The sequence below is a fragment of the Puma concolor genome, chromosome B4 (assembly GCF_028749965.1).
Source record: "Puma concolor isolate L17-30 chromosome B4, mPumCon1.1.hap2, whole genome shotgun sequence".
Taxonomy (NCBI): domain Eukaryota; kingdom Metazoa; phylum Chordata; class Mammalia; order Carnivora; family Felidae; genus Puma; species Puma concolor.
Window position 1 is genome coordinate 97314427 of NC_141673.1, and position 16838 is coordinate 97331264.

The 16838-nt window shown below is 44.9% G+C and overlaps 1 protein-coding gene across 3 annotated transcripts in view; it reads right to left on the reverse strand.

Moving 5' to 3' along the window:
* ETV6 (ETS variant transcription factor 6) overlaps window positions 1–16838 on the reverse strand; it is a 253331-nt gene that overhangs the window by 8178 nt on the left and 228315 nt on the right. For all 3 annotated transcript variants that reach the window (XM_086714074.1, XM_086714073.1, XM_086714072.1), the window contains one exon: window positions 12381–12926. In XM_086714074.1, coding sequence (XP_086570200.1) covers window positions 12381–12926 — 546 coding nt within the window. The remainder of the gene's footprint in view (window positions 1–12380; window positions 12927–16838) is intronic.

The window sequence follows — 16838 nt, forward strand, 5'->3', positions numbered from 1 at the left end:
CTTCTCAGGAGTATATTCACAAGGGGAATTGAGTCAGGTCACCCTGGGCAGGTTTCCTAAATCTCCCCGAGATTCTGCTTCCTCATATATGAAATGGGAATCATACATACTTTACAGGATCACTGCATTAGTGATATTGCAAGTGAAGGGAAAGTAATGAAAATAGCAACAATGCTACGTATCGGGTAGCCTACTAGCAGGCACTGTGCTGCACTTGACCTTGAGGACACCTTCTGAGGCAGGTGCTGTTGCTATTCCTATTTTATGGACAAGGAAGCTGGGGCTTAGAGGGTTTGGTAATTTACTCCAAGGGCACAGCTCATGAGTGATGCACACACACACAGGATTCCAGGCTCTGCACCACTCTGAAGCCCGTGCCCCACCATTCTTCCTGATGGGTTTTCTATTCTCAGAGAAGCCAGTTAACAGGTAGATATCTGTAAAATTTTAGGCCTTTCCAGAACAAGGTTTAGCTCTGTTTAGTGTAAGCTTTATGAAATCCAGCCTTTTCTCTGAACAGCCCAAGCAAGGAACTGGCATAAAATGTGGCATTTTCTAAGAAGCTTAATCTTGCAGGAAACTGACATTAAACTTGAAATGACCATAAATCTCTTTACTGTAGCCTCCCCCCCCTCCATTATCTGTATCTAAACATTAATGGAATGTGCAAGTTACTGGGTTTTAGAAAAGGACAAACGGTGCTCTTCGTTGAAGACACCAGGTGCTCTGCGAGTTTGAACCCCATTCTGGGGACAGAAACGGCCAGCCACTTCTATTACCCGCCTGCCAGCCAGAGGGAGAGAGTGCGGGACCCAATCCAAGCACCATAAAGTACCTGGAGAAGTCAGGGTCACACTGAGAAGACTGAGAAGACTCTAGCTCATTTTTTAAAAAAGTTTTTATTTATTTATTTTGAGAGAGACAGCGTGAGCAGAGAAGGGGCACAGAGAGAGGGAGAGAGAGAATCCTAAGCAGACTACGCACTGTCAGCACAGCGTCCGATGCGGGACTAGAACTAATCATGACCTGAGCAGAAACCAAGAGCCGGACTCTTAACTGACTGAGCCACCCAGGCACCCCCCTAGCTCATTTTTAAGGCTCTTGTAACAGGACGACTCTATTTCTAGGCAAAGCAGTGGGGAAGGCAATGGGCCCTAACCCTCCTTGCCATCTCCTTGCCCTGGAACACTGTTACTACAAATGGAAAACCAAGGACTGAGCTGTGGATTCAGTGTTTGTCCCATCATACAATGGCAGATGCATTTACATTTCCCCCCAGCCTCTCCCAGTTGGAAAACCTCTGACAAAACCAAATATTATCGCATAGAATGCCAGTAAATTAGAAGGAACAACAAAGGGGGTCTGTGTCTAACTCCTATATCGCTCCTCCACATGGGAGAAATCATCTTCACTGCAGGGGCTTGGTGTCACCTGGATCGGGACTCAATTCTCTCAAGTGTCCATTTTACTAACATTGAATAGTAATGAACTATTGGATTGTCTTCAACGGTTTGATATAAAGAAACTGTGCCCATATGAAGGTGAACAATATATTGCTAGTCCTCTCACCTCTCGGCCAACTGGAGCTAAAGTATAAAGTGGATGGTCCTTCCATCCCCTCCGCACAAAGACTTTCACTTTCATTGTGTCTGTGGTTTCTGTTTTACTGTTGGGGTACCTTCTACTTATCACAAAACAGTGCAGTGTGAACCAGACCATTTCTCCAAGCAAGGGCTTAACCAGCACTGAGGTCCATGCAGGGGCTTCAAACTTGGATCTTTATGTGAACCTTTTCCTAAAAAAGATCTTAGAGGGGTGCGCCTGGGTGGCTCATTTGGTTTGAGCCTCTGACTCTTGATTTTGGCTTGGGTCGTGGGATCAAGCCCTGCGTTGGACTCTGTGCTGAGTATGGAGACTACTGGGGTTCTCCTCTCTCTCTCTCTCTCTCTCTCTCTCTCTCTGCCCCCTGAAGATGTGTTCTCTCTCAAAAAAAAAATTTTTTTTAAAAAGATCTGGAATGCTATCTGCTCCTTGGTTGGTAAATGAAGGGCAGGGCTCACTGGAGAACAGACTTCACCTATATGTTTCAAGAACATTGGATTCTTGCAAACTTTTCCCTTTCATAAATGTGAAAATAACCCCAAACAAGCTGCCAGCTGATCACTTTAAATGACATTTAACCCAGCAAAGCCAACATTAGCTGAGTAATAAAAATATGTTGACATTCAAGAAATATTGACTTATTCAGTCACTAACAGAGGTAGCAACAGGAATTTTGTGGCATAAAGCAATTGTTTCAAACTCAGAGTATTAAGTGGCTTTTATAACTCTATTGATTGTTTGGTTTCTTTAGTTAAAAATTATTCCAGATGATAAAAATAAATGCCTGATCATACAAGAGATTTTTTTCCCTTTCTTCTTCTTCTTCTTCTTTTTTTTTTTAACAATTAAAGTTCAGCCATGTGAGTTAGTTTGTTTTTAAGATTTCAATTAAATAAAAGGCAGAACCTTTTTAGTTCCCTAGATCCTCTGGAGGTTATTACCATAGCCTACCTGCAATTTTTCAGTTCTGTCGAAATCCACATCTGCACAGATACAATGTTCTTTGATCATCAATGAAAATGCTTAATAAATTCACCAAACGCTATAATAAAATTCACCAAACTCTATAAATAAAAGATTATCCTATAATATAACCCTCGAACATGCATGTGAAAAAATTTTATATTACAAAGTATTCATTAATTCTAAGTGCATTTCTCTTAAACTAAAGGGCCTTTATATGAAGGCACATGGGTATTTTAAACACATGTCCATTATTTGGATTGTCTCTTCCATGAGAGGAAGTTTATAAAAGGGTTTAGTTCAAGTGACATGCCATTTTTTGGTTGCAGAGAGCATTCTCTCTCCTTCCTGCTCGGTGAGGTGCCCTGGGTACCCACAGCTAAAAGGCATTGTAAAAATTCCCTTCCTGTGGTTAAGGAGAAATATTTCCACTCCCACGTCTGTCTCTTACCAGAGACTCATTGTACACGCTCGCAGAGCAGAGACTGTAAAAAGATGGGCGATTCACACATAACCAACATAGTTTCTAATGAAAAAAATCATGCTAGACAAAGCTGATGTTTCAAAATCTGAGTGGGCAAGTCAAGTTATTGACAAAGGGAATGTTTAATGATGGTGGTTAATTAAAATTTTGGGAAAGCTTCTGAGAAAGTAATTTTATGTTGTTCTAACTGCCCAAATGGAATTTTAAATGAAGGTCTGTAAACTGGAGTTCCGTGGGTATAATCACCAACTCACCAGACGGTGAGTGTCCCTGTTTTACTTAAGTTTATTGCAAAAAATTAATGGATTTATTTCAGGTTCAGCAACAAAACCGCTAAGTAACGTACAAATTAGAAAGTTACTCCTCTGCTTGAGAGCAGTGGTTCTAAACCAGGGGCAATCTTGCCTTGTAGGGAAGGTATTTGGCAATGTTTGGAGATAATTTTGGTTGTCATAACTGGGGTGAAGGACGCTACTGGCCAGGGACTCTGCTAACTATCTTATAATGCACAAGTCAGCTCTCCCCCATTCCCCAACAAAGAATCATTTGACCCAATTACCACGAGTCCCAAGCTTGAGAAACTCTGCTTATAGGAACACGAGCTTTACAACATGCACAGCTCAGGGTTTTTTGTTTGTTTGTTTGTCTGTCTGGGTTTTTTTTGTTTTTGTTTTTGCTTCCCACCCTCCCCCCGCACCCCCCCCCCCAATTCTAGATCAGCCATTACCTAGAAGCAGATGAATCCAGCTCAGCCAACCCTGTGCTGATACACAGAGGTGTGTTTACAATGGGCAACTGCTTGCGTTCTGCCACGGCTTAGGAAAACAGAAACCATATGTGCACGGTGGCAAGCTGGGTGGGGGAGAAGTGAGGGTGAGGGATAGAGATCTGTGCTTCCTGGCTCCAAGGGGGCATGGGGACCACAGCTGCAAACGAGGTTGGCCCTTTTCACCTCTGGTTGCATAAGGCGTGGAGTGAGGCTGGGCTGCACTGGCAGAGCTGAGCTTAAAACCCCAGCCCCTGCTTTGCTCAGGTGGGGGCAGCCCGGGAAAACTGCATCCCTACCTCCCGGCAGTCGGGCAGTCACGTTGTATTACAGAAATGTGTGTCCTTAAGCAAACTGGAATTTCCAGTCTCCCCGAGCTCCTTCTACGATTTTCCGCCCAGCCACTGTGCTGTGACCGTTTTATCTTGTAAAAACGTTGTCCTGAAACTTCCTTCTCTTTCAGGGCTCTTTGATTTCTCGGTAGCGCAGTGAAAATAAACGCAGGGACTCAGCCAGTGTGAGAAGGTGGAGACACTTGGGATACTCCCCGAGCAAAGCCCCGGGGGGGGGGGGGGGTGAGAGGGAGCGCAGAGGTGAATCTCCAAGGAGATAAGGAAACCCGGGCGCCTTGAAGGGGTGCCCTTTGCAGGCCAGTGCCACTTGAAACAAATGCCTAGGACACAGGCCTCCGAGGTCAATGCCCCTGCCAGCTCTGGGGGGTGGGGGTGGGGCCAGCTGTACCCGCCGCCCTCCCCTCACTCTCTGCAGCCCTGCAGTAGGGCGAAGAAAAAAACGGAGCAGAGAAGGGGCTCTCGTGCTCAGTAATTAGCCGACTGGTGCTGTGCATTTACATGTTGTCTCATTGGTACTCAACAGAGCCCAGAAATGGGTATTAGATTTTTTTTTTTTAATGTTTATTTATTTTTGAGAGAGACAGAGAGAGAGTGAAAGTGGGGGAGGGCAGAGAGAGGGAGACACAGAATCCGAAGCAGGCTCCAGACTCTGAGCTGTCAGCACAGAGCCCAACGCAGGGCTCGAACCCATCGGCGGTGAGATCATGACCTGAGCCAAAGTCAGAGGCTTAACTGACTGAGCCGGCCAAGCACCCCTTTTTAAAAATAGAAAATATATATTTTTTAATGTTTACAGAAATGGGTATTAGTAGTCTTCTTATGATGGAGAAGGAAACCAGGCCTCAGGGACAGTAAGCCCCTGTTTGGAGACAAGACCTGGATTCCAATCCTGCTTATTCCTGAGTGCACGCTTTCCCACAGGCCCACGCTGCTTCCCCGGGAACACTCCGGGCCAGCTGTTGGTTGGGACCCCAGGTCGGGAGCCCTGGGGGTTCTGCAGAGGGTTATCTGCCTGAGACAGTGAGGGATGATGTGGCTCTTTTAGCTAGTACTGAAACCCTGGGCCTCTCTGGTTCATGGGAACACCCCACACCCGTCCTTCTCTTCCTCAAACACAGACACAAGCATGCAAAGGCACATCTTACCACCGAGGCCCAGGAACGAGACTGCCCCTCATCACTTTCACACTGAACCCTTTAGACCTCTCTTTTATGAAGTCTTTTTCCCCTCAGGGCGCCTGTGTGGCTCAGTCGGTTAAATGGACAACTCTTGATTTCGGCCCAGGTCATGATCTCATGGTTCGTGAGTTTGAGCCCCGCATTGGGCTCTGCACTGACAGCATGGAGCCTGCTTGGGATTCTCTCTCTCTCTCTCTCTCTCTCTCTCTGACCCTCCCCTGCTCGTGCTCTCTCTCCCTCTCTCTCTCAAAATAAATAAACTTAACAACAACAAAAAATAAAGTCTTTTTCCCTTCAAGGCTGGTCCCGAGGCTCATTAATAAAAATAAATAATTAAGTCCATGAGCCTCACTGGAAACCACTTGGCCAGCACTAAATACCGTGGGGGAGGAAGTAGGCGTGGAAGCAGGGGGAAGAGTACAGAGTGACTTCCCCTGGCCTCCCCGGGCCCCTGAGGATGTGCCTCCAACTTCTTTGGAGGCTTATCCAAGCGGAGCTTATTTTTCTTCATCTGATTGAAGGTTAGAGGCTTCCAGGATTGAACTTCTGTGCATACAGAACTCATCCAGTCAATAAAACCAAATCAGGAAAGTACATTGTTCTAGGCAGGTGACAAATGAGCAGTACAGGAGACTCCGTGTCTCCTGGATGAGAATCTTTTTGTTTCTGTTTAAAATGTAACCTTGAGAGATAATAGGCACATTTTTGCAAGTGTCTTTAAAGATCTGAAAGATTGCCATGACAGTGTGTTATTAGAAAAGAGAGCACGAGCTTGGGGGCGGGGTGGATTTTATGTCTTATCTGCTGCAGATAACCATGAAGATGCTCACGTTTGCAAAGAGAATCAGGGAGCTAAGCAAAAGTTGTGAGATAAGCACAAGAAAAGAAATATTCTCTATTTGGATGGATCATGGACTTGGAACAACCCGTCTGTACAGACCTGTAAAATCCCCACGTTTGTGCAGCAAATGAAGGACGATGAATGGATTATAAACCGGTGCGCCAAATGAAACTTGTGTCCGTAGCAGATTTTGGGATTAAGGCCAGGGAAGGGACAAGCAGACAGGAAGTCTGGTAACTCAGGTTTTAATGGAATTGAAGAACTTTAAGAGAAAGCCAAATCGACTTAAAATTCTTCTTTGAAGACTTGACTTGGCTGTCGATAGTTAAAACCAAAGCAGAAGCTTAGTTTGTTTGAGGGCACAGAATCAGAGGAATCCTGCCTTATGTCAATAAAGACACAAAATTTGGCATCTAGAGATGCTATGCCCTGCCACCTAGAAAAAGGCCTGGCACATACAGATTCGTGATCATTTTTGAATAAATGGATGAATGACTTAACTGCACAATTCAGGTATGCAAAGAAACAACTTCTTCCACTTAACTGTATTTTATCGATGTTCATGATGCTATTGCAACTATTCCGGACTGGTCTGCAAACAGCCTACAGTCTAGCACTTGCCTCCTTTCTTACATCACTTGTTATTGTTCTTTCTACATATCTTAGGCATGCCTCATGCTGTAAAGTGCAAGTAATTCCTTGAGAGCGGGGACAATGTTTTCAACTTCCGCATCCCACGTTATGCCTAGGATTTGAAGCACACTGTGCTGCACATCCGAATCAACAATGCCGTAGAATGGGGGCAGCAAATGTTTCCTGCAGCGTTTTCTGCAAATATTTTAGGCTCTGTTGGCCATACAACCTCTGTTGCAACCGCTCCACTCTGCTGTTACAATGCCAGAGTGGCCTCCCGACAGCACTAAGTGAATGGGTGTGGCTGTATGCCAATAAAACTTGATTTACAAAAACAGGCGGTGGCTGATTTGGCCCACGGGCCAGAGTTTCCAATCCCTGCTCTGGAGTCCCAGGTCAGAAGGAAACACGGGTGTTGGAAAGGACACTGGAGGAAACTCAAGGCTGGACTCTGGATGTGCCTGAATCTCAGTTTCTTCATCTGTGAAAGACCCTTCTGGCTTCGAAATCACCGAGTTCTAAGAAGGAATGTCAATATGTACTAAAAACATGACTCACGGCATCACTGGTGCTACGTCTCATCACCTTATGGTGCTCACTGCCAATATACTCTTTGGATATGAAACACATTGGCAAAGCACAGACCAGTAAAACGTTCGTGGGCTGAGAAAAGTGCTAGAAGGTTCATGGATGCTGCCCCAACCCCCTATGTCTTACCGCCCCCACCACGCAATCCCTTCATGAGCATACCAAATAGAAACTAAGCCCAGAAAGAAGCAATTTGGGGGTACCTGGGTGGCTCAGCTGGTTGAGCATCCGGCTTCAGCTCAGGTCATGATCTCGTGGTTCATGAGTTCGAGCCCTGCGTCGAGCTCTGTGTTGACAGCTCAGAGCCTGGAGCCTGCTTCGGATTCTGTGTTTCCCTTTCTCTCTCTGCCCCTCCCCTGCTCACACTCTGTCTCCCTCACTCTCAAAAATGAATAAATGTTACAAAAAAAATTTTTTTAAAGAAAGAAGCAGTTTACATACACCACTGGCTATTCAATAAAAAGTTTGAACCCAGGGGTCTTGGCTCACTCTATTCCATATTAAATCCTTTCCCATAAACTCTGGCTATTCTCACTTATTAACCTCAACAGCAGTCCTTCTTATCCTCTTAAAAATAAGTGATACCTTTAAAAATAAGCTACATGCTATGTTTAAATAGATCTAATTTGTGGTTTGTATTTAAGCTGTCTACCACCTCCTACATTTCTTTTATGGATTTTTTTTATTAAAAAAATTTTTTTTAATGTTTAGTTATTTATTTTTTTTTTATAAATTTTTTTTTCAACGTTTTTATTTATTTATGGGACAGACAGAGACAGAGCATGAACGGGGGAGGGGCAGAGAGAGAGGGAGACACAGAATCGGAAACAGGCTCCAGGCTCCGAGCCATCAGCCCAGAGCCTGACGCGGGGCTCGAACTCACGGACCGTGAGATCGTGACCTGGCTGAAGTCGGACGCTTAACCGACTGCGCCACCCAGGCGCCCCTAATGTTTAGTTATTTTTGAGAGAGAGAGAGAGGGAACGAGCAAGGGAGGGGCAGAGAGAGAGAAACACACACAGAATCTGAAGCTGGCTCCAGCTCTGAGCTGTCAGCACAGAGCCTGATGCGTGGCTCGAACTCACGAACTGTGAGATCATGACCTGAGCTGAAGTCGGACGCCCAACCGAGTGAGCCACCCAGGCGCCTCTCTTTTAGTGATTATTTTAATTCTTCTACAAGACCAATACCTAAGTAAACTATCATAGCTTTGCAGATCACCTCCAAACTGTATGATAAAATCCCAATTCGGTGATATTAGAAAGTGAGGGGAAAAAAAGAATTATGAAATATGATAGATTTTTAATGGACTTGGAGTCCTAGATTTATATTTCTACCTGAAATAGATAAAAATATACTGGACCTTACCTTGCTCTGGAGTTTTCTCTATCAGGAATGACCTCTCTTTTTCTAACCTTCACTTGCTCATATTCTAAGCATGCTAAGCCCAGCTGAAAGCCAGCCCCTCCGCGAAACCTTCCCTAACACCCCGACTCTGACTCCTCATGACCCCGACGCTGACTCCTATAGTACTTGACGGGAGTCCTTCACAGACCCCACACACGACACTGACCGCCAACTGCATTCAGCCTTTTCAAGATTTTCCAAGATTGTGTGTTAGACCTCCTGGAACACCCCACCCCCACGAACGCAGTCCAGTGCCCAAACACAGCAAGCGCCCAAATACATAAATCCCAAAGTACTTGAGCAAATGGCATCCGAATGGACAGAAATCTGGCTTCCCTTTTTGATCCGCATTCATAAGCGGTGTTTCCATCCACACCCTCCGGCGATGGCATTCGGCAGTGCTGTGCAAAAAGCTTCAGGAACTACGTTTTCGCAGTATTCGTATCTGCTCTACAGATATGAAGGCTTTTTTATGGCTGTTCAGTAATGCCACACTTTACACAGGAATAACTCAATGAGTTCGGCCCCTAAGAAATAGAATTTTACAACGATCTGGTGGTCCAAAAAGACACTAGAAGGGTAGGAGAGAAGAGACAGGGCTATCCCAAGTGAAACAAAAGGGCATGGAGCCCTGAGGAGTTCGCTTCAGAGGGTTAGAATCAAGACAAAGTGTTCGATTGTAGACTTTCTAACCCTATCATTTCACCCTTGAGAAAAACAGTGACTTGCAGTTAAATCAGCTGGTCTGGATTTGGTTAAATTAGTTAATACTTACATCTGGAGACTTTTAAACTTGTGAGCATATCATTAGAGCTAATTAATCATAATTTTATAGATTCTATCACACCGAGGAGCATTCCTCAAAGGGTCTGGGCCCTAGGGTTACTTTATGTGAATATTCTGACTTCCTAGGATCATAAAGAAAAGCATAGACTCCCTTATTCTGTGTGTTCTTGAGAGAGACAAGGGCATCCATGGGTGCCAAGTTTCATCACTGGGCTGGTATGATATTCCATGGAGTGTCTTATTGATGGGGCTAACTCCATCATGAAACAATTCTGATGTTTAGGAATAAGATTTTAAAAAATCGTAGCACAATTTCTTTTTTTTTTTATTTATTTTTTTTTTAGTGTTTATTTATTTTTGAGAGAGAGAGAGAGAGAGATGGCGCATGAGTGGGGAAGGGCAAAGAGAGAGGGAGACACAGAATCCGAAGCCAGCTTCAAGCTCAGAGCTGTCAGCACAGAGCCTGACGCAGGGCTCGAACCCACAAACTGCGAGATCATGACCCTGAGCTGAAGTCGGACGCTTAACCGACTAAGCCACCCAGGTGTCCCTCGTAGCACAATTTCTAAGAGACTAATACTTTAAAATTTATAAACCTATTAAATAAGGAGAAATAACTCCATAAGTCTAAATCATTTAACTTTCTTGATGGATGGGCTTATCTTCAATTCCTAGAAGTCTCTGATAAGACAGCGCGACAGAGGAGATGGACAGGACGTATGTTGCTGGGGAAGGCAGGTTCCTCGAGAGCAGCACTACCAGCAGCAGCCAACGGCACAGCAGTGAGTGCCTTGTTGCCCCTGTTACCCAACCCCTATTTGACCTTTGCTCCTCTGGGGCTCTGTTTCCTCCGTGGCTTCCCTGGCCCAGATGACTTTTCATATAAAATGAATATAGCGGTAATAAGCAGCTTCTAAGAGCTACCCGGAGAATGAGAAACAAGTAGAAAGTATCTGCAAAATGTCCAGTACTGCTGTATAGACCATGCAAGAAATAAGACACGAAGGGTATGTATAGGCAAGAAAGGTCTGGCCTGGGAAGCATAAGACAAGTCATTTATATGCTTCACAGTAATGTACTGACCCCATCCTCTTTCTCCAACCATCTGGGGAAATTCATGTGTCTTGTTTGAGCGCTTTGCTTCTTTATAAACCCCCTATGTTTTTCCTTTCACGATTTGTTTTTAGATTAAAACATACATACACACATAGGCATATATGTAAAGGTAGAGAAAAAAATAACACGAATCCCCGTTGTATCCGTCACCCAGCCATACAGCCGTTAGCTCACAGCCAGCCTTATTTTATGTACACCCCACCCATGCTTCACCCCCAGTGCCGTGGGATCCTTTTGAATCAAATCCCAGACACAGATCATTTCACTTTTCATGGTTTTTCAAACGTAAGTCACATTTCTTTGCCATTTCATTTTCTTCATTCAACACACTCACGTAAATGATTTGTAACAGTAAAACTGAGGCAACACTGGAGGTGTACCTGAAGCCAGAGAAAAATTTAGAAACAAATAATTTAAATAAAAAAGGGACAATGCGTTACGGCAGAGGGAGTTAATGTAGCCTGTAGCTCCCTGTGCGGTCACGCTGTTAGGAGCACGGCTCCATCCTGGGGCTTAGCTGGGGCTCTGGCCTGGGGGACAGCTCATGGAGGAAGGGGGCATTTCTCGCCTTTCCCTGACCGGGTCTGACTTCTCCTTCCTCTGTGCCTCCCTCCCGTTACTGAACACATATTCCCCTTCAGCCCTGAGCGACCTCTCTGCAAAGCCCTTCCTCAATTCCTGCAGTCAAAATGCACCTTCTCCCTGCTTTGCTTCCACAGGACTTAATTATCCTAGCACACAGCACTCGATAAGTGCTCGTGTACTGAATGAATGGGACATACGACTGATTTCACCATGCCTTACAGCTTAGTTAGTGGTTTTCCCATCTGTCTCCGCCAGTAAATATTAAATTCCTTGAGGAGACAACTGTTCCATCAGCTCTGTGTCCCCCTACTTCCTGATGCATTTATCTGTGCATAGTAGGTGCTCAACAACTGTCTCCTGAAGGGAGAGATGCTCTAGGAAAAGAGCTGCCCTTGCCAAGTGGCTGGAGGAGTAAGTGTCTGGGGGATGACTTCATGTAAATTACGGGCAGACGAGCACAACACAATGTGTAGATTTTTTCCCACTGGTTTCCACTCGTTTCTTGTCTGAGGGAAGCAAATTTGGGCTTGTCATCATAAAAGGAGAAGAATTCGGGAGTGGTTTCCTCTGTCCAAATGACCCAGGAACATCTGCCTCCAATACCATAATCGTGTTTTTCTCTCCCACCTTCTCCCAAGGTGAAGGCTACGTTGAGTTACTGCCCACGGGACAGAATTACAGGTCTGAATCTGAGACAAAGGTTCTTTATGCTGTGTCTGGTCATTAATTAGCTGCTGGAAACTTCAAGACAGGGCCATTAGCATGCTCATAAACCTTTTATTTTAAATGTTTTCGCTTAGCCATGATTCCGATGTGACTCTCCTTGTAAGCTGGACGTAGGACATTTGTTTCTTAACATTTCTGAGGCTCATTAACTACTCCATCCCAGCGGCTCATTAACTAGCCCATTAGGGATTTCACTTCATTCAGGCAGAAGCCTCCGCTTGCCCTCACAGAACCTTCGAGGGCGCCTAATTGGGAACCCGTGTGAGGCCAGCTGCAAGGCTGGGGAGACAGCGGGGCTTGTCAGGTCTCCCCTGAGGCTGGAGTTGTCGTGAGGGGGGTGGCGCTCACCTACCTGCTATTCTCCCAATGGGCATGGCGTGCTCCTCGGGCGGGGAGACAGAGACCATGATGTGGTTCATGTACGCCAGGTCTTCCCGATGGGACAGGTTGATGGGCTTGCCTTCCCTATGCAGCCCGTCCTCGGAGAGCCTGGACTGTTTGAAATCCACGGAGTGCCGGGGGTTCAGGATCAAGGGGTGCATGATGGGACTGGGCATCAGCTGGATCACGCGTGTGCTCTCCTGCCGGGGGCTCGATGGCTTCTGGTGGGGCTCGGAGGACGGCGGGCAGTGGTTATTCTCCATGGGAGACACTGACAGGGGGTAGGACTCCTGGTGGTTGTTCTCCTGGTGGAGCCTCGGCCCCTGGGCCCTCTCGGCCGGGGAGAGGCGGCGGATCATGTTGTCCAGGGGGGACCGGAGGGGCCGCTGCTCGGGGTCGGGAGAAGGCCGGTGATTGGCTGTGACAGGCGATCTAGACCGATGCAACAGTTCAATGGTGGGGGGGTTGTGGTGCACGTTCTCCACCGGAGGCCTCGGGGTCCTCTGGACACAATTATCTGTGGAGCAGAGGAAGAGACCGTCACTGACCCCGGTGAGTTGTCTGGAGAGGGAGCCTGCTGTGGTTATAAAGGTAGTGAGCACTGGAGCCCGTGTGTGTGCTGGGCAGCACCTTTCGTCCCTGGATATGGAATGTCTTTTTTGCTGTTTAAAAAAACAATGAAAACGGCACCTGGGTGGCTCAGTCAGTTAAGCATCCGACTTTGGCTCAGATCATGATCTCATGGTTTGTGGGTTCGAGCCCCGCATCAGGGTCAGTGCTGACAGCTCAGAGTCTGGAGCCTGCTTCGGATTCTGTATCTCCCTCTCTGTCTCTCTGCCCCTCTCCTGCTCTCTGTTTCTCTCTCTCTCTCTCAAAAATAATAAATAAACATTAAAAAAATTAAAAAAAAAACAAAGTGCACATACTTGAAATTCTTTTCCTACACTAGACAGGCTAAGAATGACCACAAGCTTTCCATTAATCACTTACTAGTAGCTTATAAACACAAGGAAGCCAAATTTGTGTTCTTTAGCTTTTTGTTACTTGACTCTTGGATGTGGCTTTTGGATTCCTTAAGGGTTGCTTTCCAGATACTTTCACGGGCTTACATTTTCATCACTAAATGTATGTATTCTCTACCTCCGGGGCATTGTTGTTGGTGTTAGCGATAATGACACTATTATACTACTGCTAAAGCAGTTACTATATCCTTGGTACTGGATTATACAGTTTAAAATGTATAACACTCCTAAGTAGGAGATGCTAATACCATTATTCCTATTTTACAGGTGATAAAAAGGAGGCATACAGAAGTTCAGCAACTTACTCAAAGACACACAGACAGGGAATTAGACCGAGACTCTGGTAAGTACTCTGGCAGGTACCCATTACAATTCCTGCCGCTTTGCTATACAGAAACCAGGGGGAAAAGTATCAAAACCTGCTCTAAGCATGGACAGTGGGTCTGATTTACAGAATGACAATCTTGAAAGAAGATTTGGGATCTTTTTTTTTTTTTTAATTTTTAATGATTATCTATTTTTGAGAGAAAGAGAGAGACACAGAGTGCAAGCAGTGGAGGGGCAGAGAGAGAGGGAGACACAGAATCCGAAGCTGTCAGCACAGAACTAGATGTGGGGCTCGAACTGACAAACCGCGAGATCATCGCCTGAGCCGAAGTTGGACGCTTAACTGAGCCACCCAGGCGCCCCAGGATCATTTTGTTTCTGAGTGCACAGACCCTATGAATGCTCATAGACAGGTAGAGGTAAGGAAGGAAAAGGAGGGATGGGCACCCCAACAGTGCCTCCACCCCATCCCCCTTGAACTTCCAAGCTGGTGATACTTGAGAGCAGGGACAACGTCAGAAGAGTACATAGCTCAGCAACAGAAGTAGTCCTGTGGGCTGGATTGAAGGATGGACCAGCCTATGTGTGGCTTTAGGAGCACCTGCTTAGGGGAGGGAAGGAACAAAAATCTGCCTACAAAAACGGAACTTGCTACAGTGCCTCAAACTCATCTTCGTGAGGTTTCTCTGGCCGCCTCTGTTCCCAGAGCTGTTGCACCAAAAGGAGGCACACGCTTTCAGGTCCTTGCTGTGGTCAGAGATTTGCCCATGATTCTAAGTCAAGCAAGTCAAAGATATCTCCTTTGTCCATCATGGTAATATCTATAGGAAGAACGTATAAAGGGGACCCAGGAATCTGATAGGGTTAGTAGACAGAGACTAAGGTGGTGGCCCAAACTGGGTGGTCCAAGTTTTACAAAGGATTAACAGAAAAATGGGGATGCCTCTAGATCTGTTACAGGAGACAGTGAACAAAAGAAATATTGTTCACGATCACTAGAAGATCACCTGCTTGCAGGCAAAGGGTTTATTTCGTAACTAATGCGTAGCCTGCTGCCATGCATCTAAAAGTGCTTACTCGCTCGAACAGCTATCAGTAGGAGACTGGCTTAATAAATTATACTCTATCTGTAAACAATGAAGGACTACACAGCTATAAAACAGAATGAGGGGTGTGTCAATATTCTCCTAAGGCCTGGTCTCCAGGCTCTATGCGAAGGCAGGCGAAGTATTTGGTAGGCCAGCACCTTTCTGTAATAAAGGAGAAGGCGATTCCAGTCTGACAGATGACAGAGTGGCTTGTACCCAACTAACATTCCTACATATAGAAATGACGGAACATTTATAAAAGTTATTTGAAGGTACTGGAGAACACTGAAGGGGGTTTCACTCTGGAAGGAAGAGAACTGCACAGGTGAGATCCAAATTTATGTAGCCCTGAGGGTCCTCCCCAGTTCACGTTAGCAGGGGGCTGGTAGAAAATGAACCGGAAGTTGTGTAATCTGTCAGGGAATAGAGTGTGGAGTTGCCCGAATGGCAAAAAATTGAGAAAGCAAACCCATAAAGGAGAGAGCCTCAGGGGGAGCAGCCACTAAACTGGCACATAAAGTTCCCTCAAATCCTTAACATGTGCTCCTGAACAGCGCATGTGTAGGGGGAGCTCTAAAGAGCTCAGTGGAAAGCAACAGCTGTATGGCTGAAAGAGAAGAGCAGGAATGTCAGTTACTGGCCCCTGTATTGGAGACAGAATTCAGAATTTGAATCCTAGCAACAAAGGCTCTGTAAACACCTCAGGCTGTTTATTAGCCCAGAACGGCCACACCTTAGGAGTAAGGACTATGCTCCAGAACAAAGGGATTTTCTTGAGGGCTAAAGGCAAAACTGAAATGGATCTGCCCTAACCAAATGCAGGACCAAGTCACCACAAATTCAAAGTGACTGGCTAGTCATTTACCTGCTGGAACAAAAATCAACATTCTTCAGAGGAATGTAACATAATCTAGAGTCTCTACAATGTATCACGTGTAATGTCCAGTATTCAATAAAGATGTTCTGGATATGTGAAAACAAAACAAAACAAAACAGAAAAATGTGACCCATAATCAACAGGAAAGGCAGTCAACAGAAAAAGACTCTGAGATAATCTAGGTGTTAGTATTAGCAAAAAAGAACCCTAAAGGATATTGAGAAATTTAAGGGTAAGCACTTGAAGGAAATGATGGTCATAATGAGATATAACAGATAGAGAATTTCAGAAGAGAAATGGATACTATAAAAAAAAAGATTCGAGTACTGAAAAATACAGTATATGAAAGATTGGACTGGATGGACTTAACAACAGATTAGAGATAACAGAAGGAAGGGTTCATAAATTTGAAGACAGATCAATAAAAGTTAAAAACAAAACCAAATAAACAAATGGATTCTCAGTGACCTGTGGAACAATATTAAATGGTCTAATGGATATGTAATTGGAATCCAAAGAGAGAACAGAAAGAATGAAGCCAAAAGAAAAAAAAAAAAAAGAAAAAAAAAAAAGAAAAAGAATAATGACCAAATGGCTCCCAAATTTGGTAGCAACAACAACAGCAAACTTAAAGACCCGAGATGCTCAGCAAATACCAAGCAGGATAAATACAAAAGTTACATCCAGGCATATCATAGTCAAACTGCTAAAAACCAAAGATAAAGAGAAAATCCCCAAAGCAACCAGAAGTGGGGAAAAAGATACACTACGTACACAGGGAAAGTTATACTAATTATGGATAACTCCTTTTAAACACCCAGAGAGAGAGAGAGAGAGAGAGAGAGAGAGCTCAAGTATGTGCACAAGAAAGATATGGATGGAGACCTAAAGATTTAAGGAGACTTAGAGACACATAAACCATCTGCAATGTATAGACGCTTGCTTGGATTCTGATTCAAGGAAATGGTAAAAACATTTATGACATAGTTGGAAAAAATGTGAACATTAATAATGTATTTGATGATATTGAAGAACTGTTAGTTTTCTGGTGATGTGATGGTTATGGGTTTATGATTTCATAAAGGGTCCTTATCTTTTCAGACCTGTACTGATAT